This window comes from Corvus hawaiiensis, chromosome 22 (assembly GCF_020740725.1).
Source record: "Corvus hawaiiensis isolate bCorHaw1 chromosome 22, bCorHaw1.pri.cur, whole genome shotgun sequence".
Classification (NCBI taxonomy): domain Eukaryota; kingdom Metazoa; phylum Chordata; class Aves; order Passeriformes; family Corvidae; genus Corvus; species Corvus hawaiiensis.
The window spans coordinates 936,325-955,432 of NC_063234.1; the positions used below are offsets into that span (position 1 = coordinate 936,325).

The 19,108-nt window shown below is 44.0% G+C and overlaps 1 protein-coding gene across 1 annotated transcript; it reads right to left on the reverse strand.

Annotated features, from left to right (window-relative positions):
• Window positions 1–3,350: 3,350 nt before the first annotated feature.
• On the reverse strand, window positions 3,351–18,666 carry SLC25A33 (solute carrier family 25 member 33). Its single transcript, XM_048326490.1, has 7 exons — window positions 18,480–18,666; window positions 11,120–11,299; window positions 8,768–8,845; window positions 7,226–7,326; window positions 6,099–6,165; window positions 4,542–4,822; window positions 3,351–3,903 (listed from the first exon to the last, which is right to left on the reverse strand). Exons 1-7 carry the CDS (start codon window positions 18,527–18,529, stop codon window positions 3,701–3,703), a joined length of 960 nt encoding a protein of 319 aa, XP_048182447.1. The 5' UTR covers window positions 18,530–18,666; the 3' UTR covers window positions 3,351–3,700.
• Between the last annotated feature and the right edge of the window lie 442 nt (window positions 18,667–19,108).

Sequence of the window (19,108 nt, forward strand, 5' to 3'; positions counted from 1 at the left end):
AGCACCCTCTGGGGGAAGAACTTGATACCCCACCTAATCCTCCCCTGACATAAATTCATACCCTTCCCTTGGGTCTGTCACTGCCCACGGCGAGCAGAGATCAGTGTCTGCCGTCTCCCCTGAGGAGGGTGGTGCAGACTGGGATGAGCGTCCCTCAGTCTCTCCAGGCTGAACGCTCCCCGTGCCCCCGGCCGCTCCTCTGCCCCACAGCCCCTCGCGGGCCCCAGCTCTGAGGGGGAAAAGGCTTCAAAGCCCTCAGCAGATCCACCCCCAGCACCACAAACAAGACTGGAAACAAGGCGTCTATAAAAAGGCAGAGAGCCGGCAATTGGTCAGTTCTCCCCTAGAAAGGAAGGTAACCCCGTTTATGCTCTCATCCCTCAGCACGCACAGATGGCATCTGCTGTTCTCACAGAACGTGAAGCAGTTGGTCGTTTGACAGTCGTGCCGTGCTTTTACACGAAAATAAGAGGTTAAGATCTTTCCAAAATATGAGACTGACCCAGCCTCAAGTTGTGTAGCTGTTTTTGTGATTAAAACAAAAGAAAAACCTCTCAGCGCAATAAAATTGCTTAAAATTCAGGAGTTCCAAGTTTTGTCAGCATCATGTTTTTTAAAAGGCATAAATGGAAAAGCTCTTCATAGACAAATATTTGTACTGGGAGTAAGCTTAACTACGGTTGGGCTCTTCACTGTTCCATTTCCATCTGTACAGATTTAATCATGGAAATTAATTCTACGGAGTAACAGTGAATATTTCATCTTAACAAATTTAAAAGGCGTATAATTTTTCCATCTCTCTTCCATTGTTTAGTGCGATTACTTAGGGATTGTATAATGAAACCAAATGATAGGGAAAGGAGGAAGAACAACCCACCCAGTCATTTGGTACACCAAGACCTTGTGCGTGTCCTCCAGGACTTGTGCTGCAGAGCTGGTCTGTTTTTCCTACACAAGTCCCTCCCTTCCTATCGGCTCCATCTGCAGTATCAGTGCAACCAGAGGTGCATTGTTTACAAGTTTCCTCCGTAGAGGAGCTAATGAGGAACTTGTGCAAGGGGCACCATCACAGTACAAGCATGGAACACAATTCCCAGCAAATGCGGATATTTTGAGGGTTATCAAGGCAACCACAGGTATCTAAAGGGAGGCAGTTAAGTCTTACAGTGTAAGGATTTGGGAAATCCTCAAGTGGCTCAGAAATACTTCCAAAACTAAATTAACCAACATGAGTAGCTCATAATATTGCAGCAACAGTATGTGTGTAACTTCCATTCAACTGTTAATTTATGAATGGGATGCAGTCCTGGTAAAATTAATGGAATCTTTGTGGTCACTTCAGATAGCACCGTAGTTTCATCACCTTACTGATAATTAAGCTACAAAGTAATGAAGCCTTTACCCACCTTCCATGAAAATGACTTTCTGAAGAAGCTGGAGGAAAGAACAGTGAAAAATTCTTTTAGATTAACTTTCACAAGCAGAGAAAGCTTGGTTATTTTTAAATTCAGGTATCGTTTTGGAAAAAGCTACTTCAAATTCTTCCCTCTGGTAATAGGCTTATTCCATACTCAGTGACATCAATGGGATTGCTCACAGAGCGTCACCTAAAAATGGTAACTCTTTACAGGGTTTAAGGAATCAAGGGCTAGTGAATTTTAAAAATTCTATTAGAGAGAGGAAGGAAAAAGGATTTAATTATACTAATTCAGAAACTCTATTGTCTCCAGGTATAGCTTATTAACCCCTTATCAAATTAAGACTAACTCTGTCAGGATTGGTAGCAAAGCTTAAAGGACAAAACCAAAAATCCTGCAGAATACATGATTTTCCATCAGATTTAGGCAGAACAAAAATGTGTTCACTTTCTCTTGCTTTCTCTCTTTCCAAGTCCCAGACTTCTCAAAAGGGTTGGAGTTCCTTCTCCTCATTCTCAGAAGACATCAGCAGTCTACACATTTGACTAACATTTTAGAAGTGAGCTAGTGCACTGAAGTACAGAGGAATGCTAATTTAGAAAAGCAAATCTCAGAAAATGTTTCAGAGTAGCAGCACAAGTGTCCTATTTCTCAAAAATAGCAACACTGTTTGACAGTTTTGCCTCCTATAAAGAGACTGAAGATTTTGCCTCTCATCATCTCCATAAAAAAAGCCATGTCGATTTTTACTCAACTGTTTCCTATTTTAGCTTAGGGGGAATGTGATAAGTTATTTCCAGTAAGACATAATAGAAATCAGTTATTTTTTGCAGTTTTGCCTCATAATGAGGTACGCACACATTCTACTCTCTTTGCACTAAGCTCCTACATCACACTGATGTCAAACATGACCTCAAGTACCAGTCATCAGCTGGGGTCTACTGGGAACAAATGGGAAGGTTTGAATCCAGTTACCAGCCCATCCTATTTCTGCAACAAAATCCCAGCCTGAAAACTTCATCTGATCAAAGACAGCCCTGCTCGCTACCAGGCTGTTTGCTAACGCTTCCCATGCTCCTCCCAAGCCCACACAGCATCTCTGCTGTGAGCAGTCCCTGAAGTCAAAGCTGTCCAGAAACACTTGTTTATGCTCAAAGAGGACTCAGCACCTGCTCAGATCATGAGGAGCTCGTTGTTGTCGCTAGCAGGGAAAGCCGAAGCTGGCCTCAGATGCTGCCGTGTTTGCCTCAGCTGCCAAAGCAAATGACACTAATGAACAGAAGGGCAGAGTATGGCAAAGCAAAACACCAGCCTACATGTGAGTGCTAAAATGTTATCCTGCACTGTCAGTAATAATTCATATGCCACATTTTAATCACAAGGTGCTGCTGCAATACAAGTGGGGTGAAGACTATTAAAATGAAAGCATATTCTAATGTTTTTGAAAGAACTAATCTCAAAGGTAAGAATTGTATCATAAGAACTGTTGAAAATCTCTATCTCATGGAATTTCCACAGGGCAGCCAGGCCGCAGTCACTGACTGTCTTTATGCTCTCAGGCCTGCACAAAAGCAAGGTCTAAAAGCCAAGTCAGGACAGATGTGTTTATACCCAGTACCATAACCAGGTATCCTCAGTGCACAGAGGCATGCACACAACTGTAATTACATTCTTCCTAAAAGCCTCCCACGATCCTATTGCCAGTGCAAATGGCTTTTCTAAGAGATTCTGGTGTGCATAGTTCATACCATCAAAACAGAGAAACAAGTTTGTCCTACTTGAACACTCCAGGATGTTCACACAGCAGTGAACGATGCACCTTGAAAAAACCAGAACTACTCTCAAACTTATTTGGGCACTTAGGCTATTACAGTGCTCACAAGCAACATGACCCAGTGGTAAGAAGACAGTTTCAAATGTCCAAGCCAGTTCTCCTGTTTTAATACAGTTTTAATGAACATCAGTCCAAGAGATCACTTGATAGTATGAGGTTGACCACATATGGCTGTGCTTAAGGAAAAGGACAAACATATAATTAAATTAAATAATGTAATTTAATTTAGTAGCAGTTTAATTATCATCAAGTTAAAAAAAATTATAATTAACTATTAACGTTAATGACTTGAGACCTTTTAGAAAGCATGAGTCCAAAAGGAAATATCCACAGGTGGTCACAGACTTGTAGTTTTCCCACCAGCACTGCCACCTGCACCAGTCTCTTAAAGGACTATTTGTTCAATGAAAAAATTGGTCTTCAGTCTGTAAGAGGAGCCTTGGCTCTGCTACTTTGCGTGGTCTTCTAAGAGATACACAATTAACTCGTAGGTGGACAAGACAATGGCTGTGTTTGGTATCTGCCGGATGAGCTGGGCAAAGAGTCCTCTGTAGAAGGCCAGGTACCCCTCCTCCTGTGCCACCAGCCGAGCTGTCTGGATGAAAGTCTTGTACTTGGTGCCTTCCTCTCGCAGCCGTGTCCGGATGACCTCTGCACAACAGGGAACCAGAGCCCAGAGTTACCAAGGAGAAACGTGCCAGTACCAGGAATGTTCCTGTGTTCAAACCCCAGGGACATGAAAACCTTCTGTACCAGCTGCCAGCCAGTACTTCCAGCCATGGAACCCTGGGCACACTGTCCTTCAGGCAAGAGGAAGAGTTAAAGAGGAGTTCTCTTTCATGTGGAATAAATGAATGATTTGCTCATTGAAGCTACTGCAGATCTAAATGCTTTACTGATGCTCACATAATCAATGCTGCTCTTTCTACACAACCACATCATTCACATCCATCCAAAAAGACTAACACCGTTCAGTCCACAACGTGATCACAGAATCCCAAAGGCTGTGGGTACTTACCCAGCTGAGGCTACTAGTAAGAACAGAAGCATTAGGCAATCCATTTTTTGGTGGTTTTTGAGTTGTTTTTAAACTAGCAAGTCCCAATCACCAATCACATGTCTAACTAGGAATAGTGGGACCAATACTGAAAATGTCAGTGCAGAAGCCAAAGCAATGTGCATTTGGCCCTTTGAACATCTAAGAGTTTTACAGCCCCAGGCCCATCATTTGTCTTGGATTCCAGGCAACAGCTGTTGCACTGCACTCATAAATGGAAGGGTTAACATACCATGAGGATAGGCAATACAAGAGGCACAGCCCTTGGAAACAGCAGCAGCAACCATCAGTCCAAAGAAGCTTGTCGAGTTCCTTTCGGTCCCGTTAGAAGAAGGGGGCAGATGGACTTCCTTTAAGTGCTTTTTTAAACTTTCATAAATAGCAAAGCAGATAATGGTCTCAGAAATCCCTGCATAGGAGGCAGTCAGGCCCCTATAGAAACCACGGATACCTTCTGTCTGGTAAACGTATCTAGCACACTGCAAAGCATTCATTGGTTTGGAGCCCCTCACTCTAAAAAACAAACAGAACAGAGCATATCATGAGCCAGGAAAAAGAATTAATGTTAAAAAAACCCCTTATGGCTTTCAATAGTTTTTTAACTACAGAAATGGTTCTCTAAGTTTTACTCCAAAATTCTCCTAGGAAAGCTGCACAGAGCAGGACTACTACGATGCTAAGAGTGCACACTTGGCTTTGCTACTTCATTAATATATACTCATAATTCCTTCAGCTCAAATTCAATCTAGTCTGTCACAGCTCACACCAAGGCCTTAAAAGACAATAAGCACTGAAGAGACATTGGCTTTAAATGGAATCACCAGTTTGACACAAAGCATCTTTAGCAGGCCAAGAGACAGAAGTCTGCTGCATGAGAAATGATCCTTCATTTTAAAAGGCAGCACTCAGTTCAAAGGTGCCACCCTGCAAAGTGCTGGAATTAACTCTTATAAATTATTTATAAAGTTGCTGTGCCTTATAAGATCCTTTTTATCTGACCTAGCATGTCCTTGCAGGAAGGAACTTCCATTCTAAGCAGTCACATTATTAGCAGAGTCCCTTATTGCTTTGATATCCACTAGTGACTGTGAATCATTCAACTGAAAGAGATTGCTGTCAAATTCTCTCTGCCTTCAGGAGGTGTGGTTAACAGGAACACAATGGTGAAGGAGGCAAAAGAACGTTAAACCACTGCAGCAGATTCTTATGGCCTCTAGAAAGTTTTATGAAATAAAACTGCTGTGTCTTCATCACAATTTAAAGCCAGCACCCTTTCTGTTACAGCTACCTGAATAACACACCTGCCTGATCTGGGATCTGTACAGGTGATGCTGCCAAAAGGGACACAGACTCCACCCTCGTGCTCAGCCTCCCACATGAGCTCTCATGACCCTTCCATAGCTTCTATTCAGTCCTCAATACATTTATCCTCATCATCAACCCCAGAACTACAGAGGATTCTGTAAGCAGCAGAGAGAAAAATAATGCTATGCTCAACTAAAGATTTACAGTGAAACCAGAGGCTGAACCTAACCCAGCAGTCAAGGCAACTCCCACATCCTTCTCAATAGTTTCTGTGCATCAAACTGAAGCAAGACACACAGAACCTGAACCTTTAGTCTGACCAGACAGAATCAAGGTGGCTTGAAAGATGGAACTGAGAGTCAGGGAAAAACTGGGCAAGATCTATCAAAGCACAAAGAGCCATGAGTAAAACCACAACAGTTCAGTTTTCCAGAGGCTCCTGTAGCCACTCGGTAGCACCCACTACCCTCCCTCAGTTACTTACTTCCGTTCCAGCTGCATTCTCGTCTTCACCATCCATATAGGGTTCATCAGGGAATTTGTGATAAAGGCTGAAGAAAACAAGACCAGAAGTACAGCTGAATCCAGGCCATTGTATGAACCTTACACCCTGTGCAGCGAGACAGTTCTATCACCAGCTCTAGCCAGAGGTGTCAACAGCCACACAGGTGCACAGCTTCCAACTTCATTTTAAAATTCAGGAGGCACCAATCCATGGATTCTTCCTTTTTGCACCTATTTTAATATGTGTGTCATGTTCCTAAAGGCTGTTGCAGACAAGATGCCTTCCTTACTGACTGGTTTTGGAATTCCAGCTCAAAGGAAACCCGTGGGGACACAAACCTGCACTGGACTCGTGTTCCCCAGGGCTGTAGGTGGTGCCATTGAGCCGCTCATTAACAGAACCCACCCCTAATTAAGGGCTTACTTTGGGAACGATTATTTTTAGTGACCACTTTCGTGACTGATGATTGAATTAGGAGAGCTCTTCTGCAGTATTTTTCCGACAAGAACAAACTATTTTTCCCAGCCTGGTAGGAAAAATACAACCTCCTGAAACAATTTGGCAAAAGCAGTATCAGAAGTTTAATGGTGTTTACTAATATTTTTTTCCTTGCATTAAGAGACATGACCAGAGCATTGCAGTTGGAAAAACCATCCCAGATTAATAAACAACAATCTAGAAATATTTCCGTGCTGAACAGAAAAACAGTTCCTCTGTAGACAAGGCCAGATAGGAGCTAGCAAACTCCTGTTTTTTGGCATATACCACTCAGATTAAGTGCACATATTCAGCACCTGCCACCACTGGCCTTTGTTCTTGTTTATAAACCACAATTAACCAGAGACATCAGCCAGGACTGGTGTGTTAGCCCAGGTCCTGCACAGACAGGCAGCCCGGTCCCTGCCGTATGAGCCATTCTAATTATTTCCCAACTATTGAGAGGGTTGGAAGAAGTCTTGTAGCAGCAACAGCTTGGCATAAATCCTTTCAGGTACAAAGTGCATCTCAGAGCCACCATCTCAGGTACCAGTGCACACATTGCCTGCTCTGGCTGCACACTGGGCCAGTGCTGCAGACCAGGGGGAGGAGGAATTACAAACACTTACCAGCAGAACCTGCCGAACAGACGTGCACAATGTTGCTGTTGGGCACAAACATGCTGTTAAACTGCTCTTTGGCTTTGGAGTAGCATGCAAAATAGACAGCTCTGTGGGGAAAAGAAGAAGAAAAGCAATGTAATACAGACAATGCCAAATTAGACAGTTACTGCTCTTCGCCCGGCCCCCTGAAAGCCAAAACTTTCTCTGAAGGGGCCTCCACATGACTACTTCCATCTACAAGGGCATAGGGCTTTTTGTTTTCTTTCTTCCCTTACATTACAGCGCCACAGTTTGACTTGACACCCACAGGGTAGGAATATTTTGCTATGGGAGGCAGCATGGTATTGCAGACAAAGCAAGTTAGATCAGACATCTACCCTTGCACTGGCATTATACACACTTTGGGAAGGTCACTTTCCCACCTGGAGCCCATGTTTTCCATACATTTGTTCAGCACTCTAACTGCATTAGCAGCACTTCCTGCTATAAGACTGAAATTCGAGTTTTATACACCTTAAATCCCTACAAAATGCACAGGAATGGAGGCAGCTGAGCTGATCTACAGCAGTCAACCTGCTGAGTAAGGAGCTGTCTGAGCCAAGTACGTTCAGCTCGCAGCTCCCTGAAGTGAACTGCTAGAAAAAGGTGGATAGTGGTGGCTACAATCTGAGAATTTCCATGAAATACCTTATGGAAGAATCTGAAGGAACACAACAGACAGCATGAGTGAGTTGCATGGAAAAGCAGAGTCCTGGATTCAGAGCCCTGCTGCAAAGGTTACCTGTACAGAAACAGGATTCCCTGCTGCTGGGGGGGACATCCCACCTACTAGGCAAGAGGCCAGAGAGGGAGTTCATCACTTTTCAGGCTCCTTTCTAACTGGTTCAGTTTCAGGCAGAGAACATCTGCCAATATCTTGACTGCTAACGAGTTTTATCATTTCCTAGACAGAAATATCTTCAGCCCTGCCAAGAACAGGACAGTCACAGGGAGAGACCATATAGGTGTTGTAAGACTTCCAAATGCAAACAAACTTTTTTGCTGCTAGAAGAGGGATACACACCCCTTTTGGGGTTGGGTGGCAGCAATGAGACTCCTTCTCCCTCAGCTGCAGTTTTTCATTTGAGAGGAATTTAGGCAAGCAAGGCCCAGAGAGCTACTCCTCTCCCCTGGCATGCAGCTCCCACTCACTGCTAGGCAGGCACTGGTATGTGCTCATGGAAGCAGGACATTAAAATAATGCAATTATTAACCCTACAGACTTTGCTGCACTACCTCTTCCTTTTCAAGCACAGAAGTGGCTCTTGCAAGGACTTGGAACTTAAGTATACTTGGCATTTAAGTGCCTTATTTGCTCTGCACCTTCCAGTGTTAAAAAGCGTAAACCAGATTTTTATCAGTATCTCTTGGCGTGTACACTGAGCAGAATACAGGCACAAAGTTTACAGATGGGATAACTTCATGGCCTATTATTTTGAATCACAACTGTACTGTAACATTTGTGTTGGCACCTTAAATGTGTCTTTTAGCAAGAGTTTAACTATTTACCTTGATGGTGCAACTCCAACCAAGTTTGGGCCCAGCCCTCGGAAGAGTGACCTTGGTCCTTCTTTTTCCAGAATTGACCTTAAAATAAAAAACAAACAGGGAAGGAGAAGATAGTATTTGGGTTAAAAGTTAGTTTCTTGTTCAGTGGGGCAGAGAGCCAAAAGAACTACACAAAATCAGAGTATGACTTGTGAAGCTCCTAGATTTTAATCTACATAATATACTACAAAATAAGTAGAATTATACACTGAGTAAAAGACACTGTACCATAAAATTCAGTGCTTTACAGGCAAACGAGTGTCCAATGGCACAAGGTTATAATTTCCATTCTTTGAAAGCTGTCAGGAATTGAATTAAAGTTTTGTGGAGAATTCAGTAATAGTTCAGCCTGATGAACAAAGAGTATTTTTAGTGTTTTCTGTATCTAAGCAATTCAGAAGTTTGCTTCCTGTACAGTTCTGTACAGAGACATGAAAAAAGAAATCCTTTCTCCTTTCACAATTACCTAGGGATGTGCTTTTTAGAAAGCTGAATGTGGCAATCATACTACAAATGGTGTGAGTGCAGCAGCTCTCTTAACTGAGCTCACCACGGGAAAACCATGCAAGAAATTCCGGATGGCTCCGGGCTCCGTGGGTAGATCACTGCACCCACTGGAACTGCCAGGTTTTCACAGTTTGCTCTCTAGGTCATTGGCACTGTTGAGAGTGCTTCCCATAGATTTCAAACCTAGCCTCATTAAGCAGGAGGAGACACACGAGCTTCTGAAACACTTTTGTTTTCTGCAGCAGAGTTGAACTTTTTGTCTAAACTCCACTGCTGAGTGTTTCCAAGGAGACAGATCCACCAACTACTTGTTCTTTGTCACTTAACAGTCACGACTGCAGCTTCCAGCTGGGCTAACTCATCAGAATCTTAAATGCATTAGACAAAACCAGCCTGTCCTTCTGAAGTGCTTTCTATCAGCAGCAGACTTAACCTGCCCTCTGGGTACCTGTTTTCTATTTACAGCAGTTAAGGGGCTTTCATACTTAACACCTTTAACTCTTACACAGCAATTTTATTGGTAGAGCTCTGATGGCTCCTTCCTTAGCCATACAATTTTCCCAAACCGTGAGGTCCAAGTCAAGTTCAGTTTGACAATGATGAGGACTGAGAAAGGGATGAAAGTGTGAAAGCAAGGGACCGAACTTCACTTCTTTCTTCCCATATTTGTATTTTCTCAGGTCATAATCAACAGCATTATCTGCTCTTCATAGATGCTGCCTGCAAGGGAATGACAGCAGAAATACTTTGCTCTCACTTCTCAACCCTCTAAAGTAATCAGGTTGAAAAAACTTGGCAATACATACAGCTAAGCAATTCCTCAAGCGAAATGAAATCAAGATCCCAGTCACCAAACTTAATGAGCTTAATAAATATATTAAAAGGCTGACCCATTTTAAACCATTTTCTCTCTCCCTAAAAAAAAAAAAGACAACCCCAGAAAAAGATGGGCCCAGACGATCAATTAAGATCTTTTTGCCTTAAAAGTTACCACTTTCATTAGTTACAGCTGCCTAAAGTCCCATGCTGCAAGGTGAAAAGATAGCAAAGGAAAGGAAATTAAAATCAAACTGGCACTGCGTTATGCATTCAGTCACGAATTGCTCTAGACTCACCTCTGAGTAGACAAAGAAATGTTTGGCAGGGGAAAGCAGGCTGTTTACAATACAGAAACTCAAGTCCCAGAATGACTCCAGCCAGAGAACTCTGCAGAGAATTTGAATTAGCACTCCAGTGTTATATAACTGTGCAGCTTCTCCCTAAGCAGTCTGCCAGGCGTGCTGGCCTTACATAAAATCATTCAACTTGCACTGCTGGTCGGTATTTTCCTTGGCACTCCTGCCACCTGATCTCAGCAGGACCTCTGCATCACCCTGGGGTGCCCAAGCAGCCAAACAAACTCAATCCTTCCGCAGGAGGTCTGACCGTAAGTCGATGGTGCTTTGGTATTAAAATACAGTAGCTGAGATTGTCATAGTTGCTGGTAGAACTATTGAGCAGATGTTAGATAATTTCACATTTCCTCTTCCTTATGAACACACATCTGAAAGGGAGCAGCTAGAGCATCAAACACTGCAGTCTGAACCACTCAAGGCTTTTAACAGAGACTAAGACAGGTACAGACAGGACTGATGCATAATAATAATCAGCAAAGACAACATCTAATAGCAGAGGAGAGCTCAGTAAGTCAGCTACAGCCGAGATGATAAAAGCCCCCAGGACGCCCATTAGACACCATATTTTAGTGAAGTGAAACTCTGATCAGTGTGTCAAGGAATAGTGAATGAGAGGAGGAGCAGCACTCACTTGAGAACACTGAAGAGCCCAGGGGATACAGACGTTGGCCTGACCATTCCTTCCCCACTGATGGTCCCCAGCTGCACCTGGGGGTAGTAGACAGTCCTGAAGGCCAGTTTTGAAGATTGAAGCCTCGTCTTTATCACCTCTAAGGGACACGTAAAGATGGCTCCAATTGTTCCTCCACACCTGCAAAGTACAATTCAAACAGCGGACAGAGTGTGACAAACATTGCTGCACAGATGTGTAGAAGCACAACACAGCATAGAAATAAAGTCTGAAGACTTGTCTCCAGTTTTTCCTCACTGTGGACAAGTCATCAGGAAACAGGCAGGTTTGGCACTGGGCAAGGGAGACTGTTCCCATGCCCTGGGGGAAGGACTCAGAGTGGCCATGGGTAGTGATGAGATCGGTAAACACAAAGGTGACACCAATACTAACAAAAAATCCCTGACTGACCATGGGACTGGTCCCATGGTCTACCACGACTTGGAATTCTGCCTGTAAAAACTTCCATGGCATCCATGTTTCGAGGTTGTTGTCCTAAAACAGACATAGCCTTGGATGGATTTTTCTTATGGGAAGCAGGAAGCTGCCAGATGTGAACGAGCCACTGGGGATTGGGACACTACAGAATGAAAAAAGCAGTATAATTCTTCACCATTTCGGTACTTATGATTAAAGAACTGTCTTCAGAAGTAGCAAATATCAAAAGTACACTAAGCTAGGCACTCTTAAACAATGGATATCAACTTTTTTAGGGGGGAAGGAGGGAAGGAAGCAACAAGGATGAGAGGGAGGGTTGGCAAAGAGAATAACAGGGCAGAAAGGCTCCTAAAGAACAGACCTCCCATACTCTGATAACAGAAGGACAAAAATGAAATATTACACACACATGATCCTATAATAGGCATCTATTCATCTTAGTACCCTCAGAATGAGCCTCAAAAAAAGCATATTGGGCCAAGAATATAAAGTGTGTGAGTCCTAGTTTTAATTTTTATCAGTGGTCTGGAAAGTGACTGGTTAAACTATTTCTCTCTGCTGCTGCTCCTCTTAGGTAACTGAATGTTCCTTCTGGCAAACTTCACAATTAAACATAATGCTGAGGTTGGCTAAAAGGTACTGTATCTACATCTTATTATTCAAACACACTGGGATTTAGGAAGACTTAACTAAGTACTTTGGGGTTTTTGCAAGGGCATTTACTACAGCTAAACTGACTAGGAAATATTTTCTTTGTTTGCACAAGTGTCAAAGCATGTGATTGCTTCAGAAACCTGTATTTACAATTTTCCTTAAAAAACACCAGGGGCCAAGAACTTAAATCTCTTTGATGTTCACGTGAAATTGCAATTTTAGTAGTTTTCTATGAAAGGGAGATGAATTAAAAGAAGTAACCATACCCTTTTTCTTGTGTTTAAAAACCCATACTGCTTGCTAAAGAACACTGCATGCACTAATTTGGGAGCAGAGATCCACAGAAGGACATTAAAGAAGGTATTAGTGCGTATTTTCTAAAGCCCCTTCCAGACATAACTACCTTACTAGGAGAATCTTTTTTTAAACACAAGGGAAAGGGCAATAAAAGAATGACAAAAAGATCCAAGCTGTAGATGCACGCCAGCTCATGAATGCTTTATCCAGTGCAGCTTATTTTGCCTGCTGCACCAGTATATTTTATATGAACAGACGCCATTCTGTGCCAAAGCCCCAAAGTCCCCACACTTGCATTAACAGCGTGGCCACCCAGGCTGTGCAACCACAGAAATCAAGGCTTTATACAGCTCCAAAGAACACCCCAGACCTCATGGCCAGGGAACACAACTTCCTCACCACAGCTTTCATGTTCTGCAAGGTTCTGTCCAAGTATGACCCCAAACTGGGCTTTTCAAATGCAAATGCATCCACCAGAAGAAACTGCTTTCATGGAAACTGGCAATATGATTCAACAGCATTGTTCAGTGAGTAAATCCTTGCTCATTCCTCTTCCTTGCTGAAAGGGATAGAAAACTAAACTAGGGACGATCCACACATCCACAATGACAGACACTATAAGAAAAAACTTCACCTTCATCCCTTTGTAAGCACTTATGCTTTTGAGTGTTGACTGAAGTCACTGAGTTGATCATGAAACTCAGTATAAAGAAGCTGAAATTGTGTCATTTGGCTCAAAAATGCTAGTGCTCAAAGACCTTATCAGGCCTCTGATTATTTTGTGTACTGAAGCTAGGTTTGGAGCTGAGCCCTCTGTGGGTCCATACGGCTTGGGAGGACATGGTTTCAGCTCCACCTTCTCTCTTTAGTCAGATACATCTCACATTCCTCACGTATCTCTGAAATGACATCCCAATGGGAAAAGGCCTGTCAGGAATGGTTTCTCCAGCAAAACCTTTCCTGTTCCCAGAACTCAGACATTGCTTGGAACAGAAAGTGTTTTGAGAGTCCCCCCCCTGCTGCCTTTCCAACTGTGTCTATCCAGCACAGACACACATATGTGCAATTAACTCCTGACTAATCAATGCACTCCAGAGCAACTGCAAGTCTGGGGGAACTTCATGAAGGTAATTTGATTGCCTTAATTCCCAATTCATTTATATACCAATGCTCCACTACTGTGTATTCAGTCTTCAGTCCCCATTTATTTCACATTAAAACAATACTTTGACAGTAACAATTCATAAATTCAGAGCACTGAAACTCTATTTTCTATTTCTGAACTACCAGCTGCTCAGTCTAGTGACTCCTTGCCCTACAGTTTTTTAGCCTCTCTGGCATATTCTCTCCCACATCAGCTGTCTTCTTGCCTTCCTAGCCCACTCCTTGCCTTTCATCCTTTTAGTCTGATAATCCAGTTGATTTATGCAGCCTTTAAGTACTTCTGCTAATGCATATGTAACCCTTTGATACCCTGCATGACGAGTTAGTATCTGCAACACCAGTTTTAACAGCTCAGAGTTTATGTTGTCAGTGCGACATCCAAGAAAAAAACATTATCGAACAGCAACTCTCAGAGTGTCACCAGGGTGCACACATTATGTCCCAAATACAAATACACTGCAGATAGTTCAAGTAAGGACTTTGATGTATTGGGCAGTTTTTTCAGATGAGATGATTTTCCTTCACATGGGAATTCCACACATCATCCCCTGGGAAGATGCCTGAAAAACAACACACTGTGCACAAAAGAAACACTTTGTATTCCTAGAATGTTCCAAATGCCTACATCTGGGAAAAAAGGAAAAACAACCTCAGCTATGTCAACAGCCATACACCCTGAAAGATTCAGGGGTATGCAGCAGGATAAATTTGATTTGGGAAAATCGTGAGCTGCAATCAAGGCAAAATCTCCAAGCCTTCATCCTGTGAGTCAGGGTTTTTTTGCTGCATCAGTGCAGAACAACAGTTCCAGAGATGTTAAGCAGCGTTTACTGCACAAGCCTCTTGCAAAAATCCTGAAACAATGTCTGTATCTGTCTTTAGGGAAAAGGATAGAAACCTCCCTGGAAACAAAACACCATGGCAGAGTATTTACAACAGGTCAAACATGGTGATCCATGGAGATACATAATGTACTTTCTCTATTAACAGCTGCAGAAAAATAATATACTTCCATAAAGAGAACATTGTTTAAAAAACATGCAGAGGACGCACATATCAAAATCCAATTTCCACTTTTCTCTTGCTGCCAAGATTTCTATCTTTCCAAAGTCCACCCCCGAAGTACCAAAGACCTGCGCTTGAAATAAACTCTCAGCACTCACTAACACAATTGATATAGATGCCAAGAATCTTAATTAGGACTTACTTCATCAGTCTTAGATTTAATCACTGAGCAATATTCTTAATACAAATATCAAGCCAATGTTGAATGTTAAAGGAAGTCCTGCAGAACAAAGATCTTGCAGTAGAGTACCACTGACTTCACCAAGATCACAAAGATGATGGAGCTGCCTGGTTAGAGCAATCACAGCTTATAACCAGCCTGACACATTTTGCTGTGTATTTGAAATTATTCTTATTTTCTAAAACATGCCACATGCTCTAGCATGACATGCACAGCAGAAAGAGCAAAGCAGGTTCTACCTTTGATATTTCATTACTGCATTGTCCAGACTGTCAACAAAACAAGCTGCTGCATTCTCAGATGCCAAAGGAAACCGAGTATCAGAACAATACAGACTGTTCCTAATGCTTTAATGTTATTAATCATTCATTCAATATCCACCTAATCATGTTGTTATCAGGTATAGGTATTCCTGTAAGCATTTCCTGTATTCCTTGAGCTGCTACACTGTTAATGAGGTAGGGAATGCACAGGAACCTAAACTAGGAGGAGGGTGAGACAGTCAATCCCAGCACCAACTCCTCGTCCTGCACCACACACACACCTTCAGGTGAACACTGCTTCTCTCCATTTTACAAATGGAAGCATTATTTCCCAAATTGCTTGTCAGCATCAGCACATTGTTTAACACTACCACTTCTTAGGAAATCTCTGTAGTAACCAGCATTCCTCCAGCTGGAAAGACAACATGGAGTAACCTCTGCTGCAGCAGCTTTTCCAAACAAAAACAAGCAACAACTGCACTGACTTCAGCAGGGAAACAGGAACCCTGACTTGTAAACACGCTTGTATCTGTCGTGCAAGTCAGGCATCATTGTCTCTGCTGCTTCTGAATCCTTCCCAGCCCTCACAGCCATGTTCCCATCAAAACACCAAGAGAACTCTTTGGTTTGCTGGTGCTACTGGAAGCCTGAAAAGGAACTAACAGAAACTAAAGGGCCAATGAGTCTGTCTGCCCGAATAACCTGGTTAATACGAAACCATCTCTTTCAACAACTGGAGAGCACTTTGCAACATTCAAATGCATTTCATCACTCCCAGCCTCTGAAGTGCTAAACATTCTATTCTGGCACTAATACTATCTAAGGCTGGCCTGCCTGCTTTGTGCAAACACAAAGATATGAATTACTTTTTAATCTGACACCACAGCCCATCCCCACCTTCCCAGAAAACCATCATAATACCAATAATGCCTCTATCAAAATTATTTCAAGTGAATGGGTTCCTTTTACTTTCTCTGCAAAAACCACTTCACAATTGAACAAAGGATGGCATCTTACATGACATATTCTGAGCTTCCAACATTTTCTTCTGCTGGATGGGTGATTTTATCTGAGGTCCTGGTTCTGCAAACAGCTTTATGTCACAGTACAACCCATTTATTACAACAGAGTTCTGTGAAATAAAGCGCAAAGCTAAAGGTATTTGAAGGTCTGAGGAAGAACCTCAATGGAGACTATTATTCCAGCACTAACACACCAACAATTCTTTCTAAAACTCCTCTGGGATGTAACACATGCAGCAAAATATTGTCACAGCTGAACTCCTTTAATCAGCCTTCATTGAGCAGGCATCCTCTACCACCACTACTACTACTAAAACCCAAAATGCTTAACGCAGACACAGCAGAGCCTCAGATCTACCAGGATTTGGATTTCCAGCCTGCCTCCAAACACATCACCTATTTCCCACAATATTTCTTACACATAGAGAAAGGCACTTTAGAGCTTGGGCACCAGTTTGAAACTGATGCTCCATTTTTTAGAAGTTCTACCCAGTGAGCCCCAAGAAGTGCATTTCTCACTTGAAAAGCAAGCAACAGCATTAGGACATCTATACACACACAGGACAGGGAAGGTCAGGGCCTCCAACTGGGGAAGCTCTGAAATAAACTGGATGGCAGGGGATGGACACTGCATCAAACACTTCAGCACTGGCTGGTGCAGGAGAAGACTACATCTGCTGTCTCATTTTCCTCTCTGTAGCATCACAGCGGGAGAAATGATGGCACTTTCCTGTGTCTCTTTAAATAACAAGAATACAGAACCAGACACAGGTCCAGCAATGACCCTTTAAAGGCCCATTTACCCTAAAAGGGCATCTCTTTTCTCTGTGCTGTATTTTCATCACTGCTTCTGAACCAAACCAGCCTTACCCTAACAGAGAGGTCAGGGGGACATTCCCTGATGTATTTCCCTTCTTTCCCTGCAAGCTCTCTCAAAGGCAGACAGGACCTGGTGACTTCCTGCAGAAGATGTTTACTGGGATCCTTGCAGAAGGCAGAGGGTACAATAAATCACTAAGGAAGATGCTGACCACCCAGTACTAGATTAAAACACTGATGAGTTTAAAATTCTTATTTATTTATAGTCTGAGGAGTTACAAGAGGACACCAAGAGCTCTGGATAGGTGCTGTTACTATCCAAACAAATTCCATGTGTACACTCCAGTCCAGCGTCTGTCCCAGGCTCCAGGTGCTGCTCTGATGCAAGTGGGGGAGGCAGGGGGGAGAGAGGACGTAGTGCAGAGTATTCAAGCCAGCAGAAGGGCAGTGTCTCTGCAAAACTTAAGCTTTGTTCGGTTTAATATTATATTAAATAAACCTATTGCTCCAGGGACATGTCAGAGGACACTTAAGTATCCTGTTAAGCAACAGAAAAACCAATGGTCTGCTATTAGTTTTAAATTAACAACAGGTTTCATGCTGGCTTCCTAACTCGTCAGCTGACAAGCACTATAGAATATTCTATTGCTTAGATAATTTAAGCTGTTAAAAAATTAAAATATTTCTGACAGGGCCAAAAACGCACTTAATCTACACAAGGGATGATTAAAACTTAATTTATACCATAAAATTATCTTACTCGACTTCTATTAAAATAACTGCAATAAGTTAATTTTCAAAGGGTTTCTGGTTGGCGGTTTGCAGGTTAGGGCTGTTACTTTTGGCTTTTAACACAACAAAACCAGTATCTTACAAGTCCTTGAAGCAAGAGCAGGACAGGAGCGGCCTGCCATGCCACAAGTACCAGGACCTTCGCGAACCCTCTTTCCCCCCAATCCTTTTCCCTTCTTGGAGCTCCTGCGTTTCGCTGGAATCCCAGGGATGAGGCAGTCACCGCCCCGCTGTCTCCCAGCGGGTGGATTATGGAGGTGCTGAGCAAAGCTCACCTTCCTCCGCAGGACCGAGCTGCGGGCCCTCACAAAGCCCAAGCCCGCTGTGGGGACAGGGATTCGGGGTGACATCCCGCGGCTCGGCTCGGCTGGGCAGGAGGGCCGCACGGACAGCGGGTCATTCACCGGGCCTGCCGCCGAACATCGCCACATGTCGCGACAGTGCGGCCACGGCTGTGAGCGCCCCGTGCCCGGCCTGCCCGGGCTTTAGGAACGGCGGCCGGGAAAGGCCCCGCTCGCCTCCTGCCCGAGCCCGAGCCCGTGTCCGTGTCCGTGTCCGTGTCCGTGTCCGTGCCGCGGGCACAGCGGGGTCCCCGGCCCGGCCCCGTCCCGGTGCCCCGCACTCACCCCCCGGCGAACAGGTGCAGCAGGGTGTTCTCCTGCGGGCCGCCCGCCATGGCGGCGAGGATGAGGGTGAGGAAGGTGAGGGTGAGGAAGGTGAGGGTGAGGAAGGTGAGGATGGTGACGGTGTCACCGCCGGGCCGCGCGCCGAACCTGCCGCGCGCGCGTGACGCCGCCGGGGGGCGCGGCCGACGGCCGCGGGTGACGTCACGGAAGAGAGCCCGCCCACCGTGACGTCTCCATGGTAACCACGCCCCCGTGACGTCACGGTGAGGCGAAATGGGGCTGGGGGCTTGTGGCCGTGCGGTGGGTGGTGGTCACGGCTCCGTGGGACCGCCGCCACCCTGGGTCAGCTGCACGGCCGGGGCGTTTATGAGTGCCCAGCTTTCAACATTAAAATCTTGAAGAAAACGTTAAAATCTACAAAAAGACTCGAGGTCTGCGTGTTTTTCATGCACACGAGTTTCCCATTGCCCCTGACAGCAGGCTTGAAGAGCTTCAGATTCCCAATCCTAAACCTGCCAGGAACTGGAGTCTGACATTGGGGTGTGCACATTCCCGGCATTTAAACCTCAGCCTGTTCAGAGGAACACAGAGCTGCTCAGGCTAAACCCAAGAGATGAAGCGATGCCTGG

Coding starts and splice junctions, on each gene's coding strand:
- SLC25A33 (XM_048326490.1), bottom strand. CDS start 18,529: ATGGCGGGCGGCCCGCAGGAGAACACCCTGCTGCACCTGTTCGCCGGG. Junction 6,166..7,225: donor CTGTTCGGCAGGTTCTGCTG/GTAAGTGTTTGT, acceptor TGTTTTCTTCAG/CCTTTATCACAAATTCCCTG. Junction 3,904..4,541: donor TTGTATTGCCTATCCTCATG/GTATGTTAACCC, acceptor CCTGTTGTGCAG/AGGTCATCCGGACACGGCTG.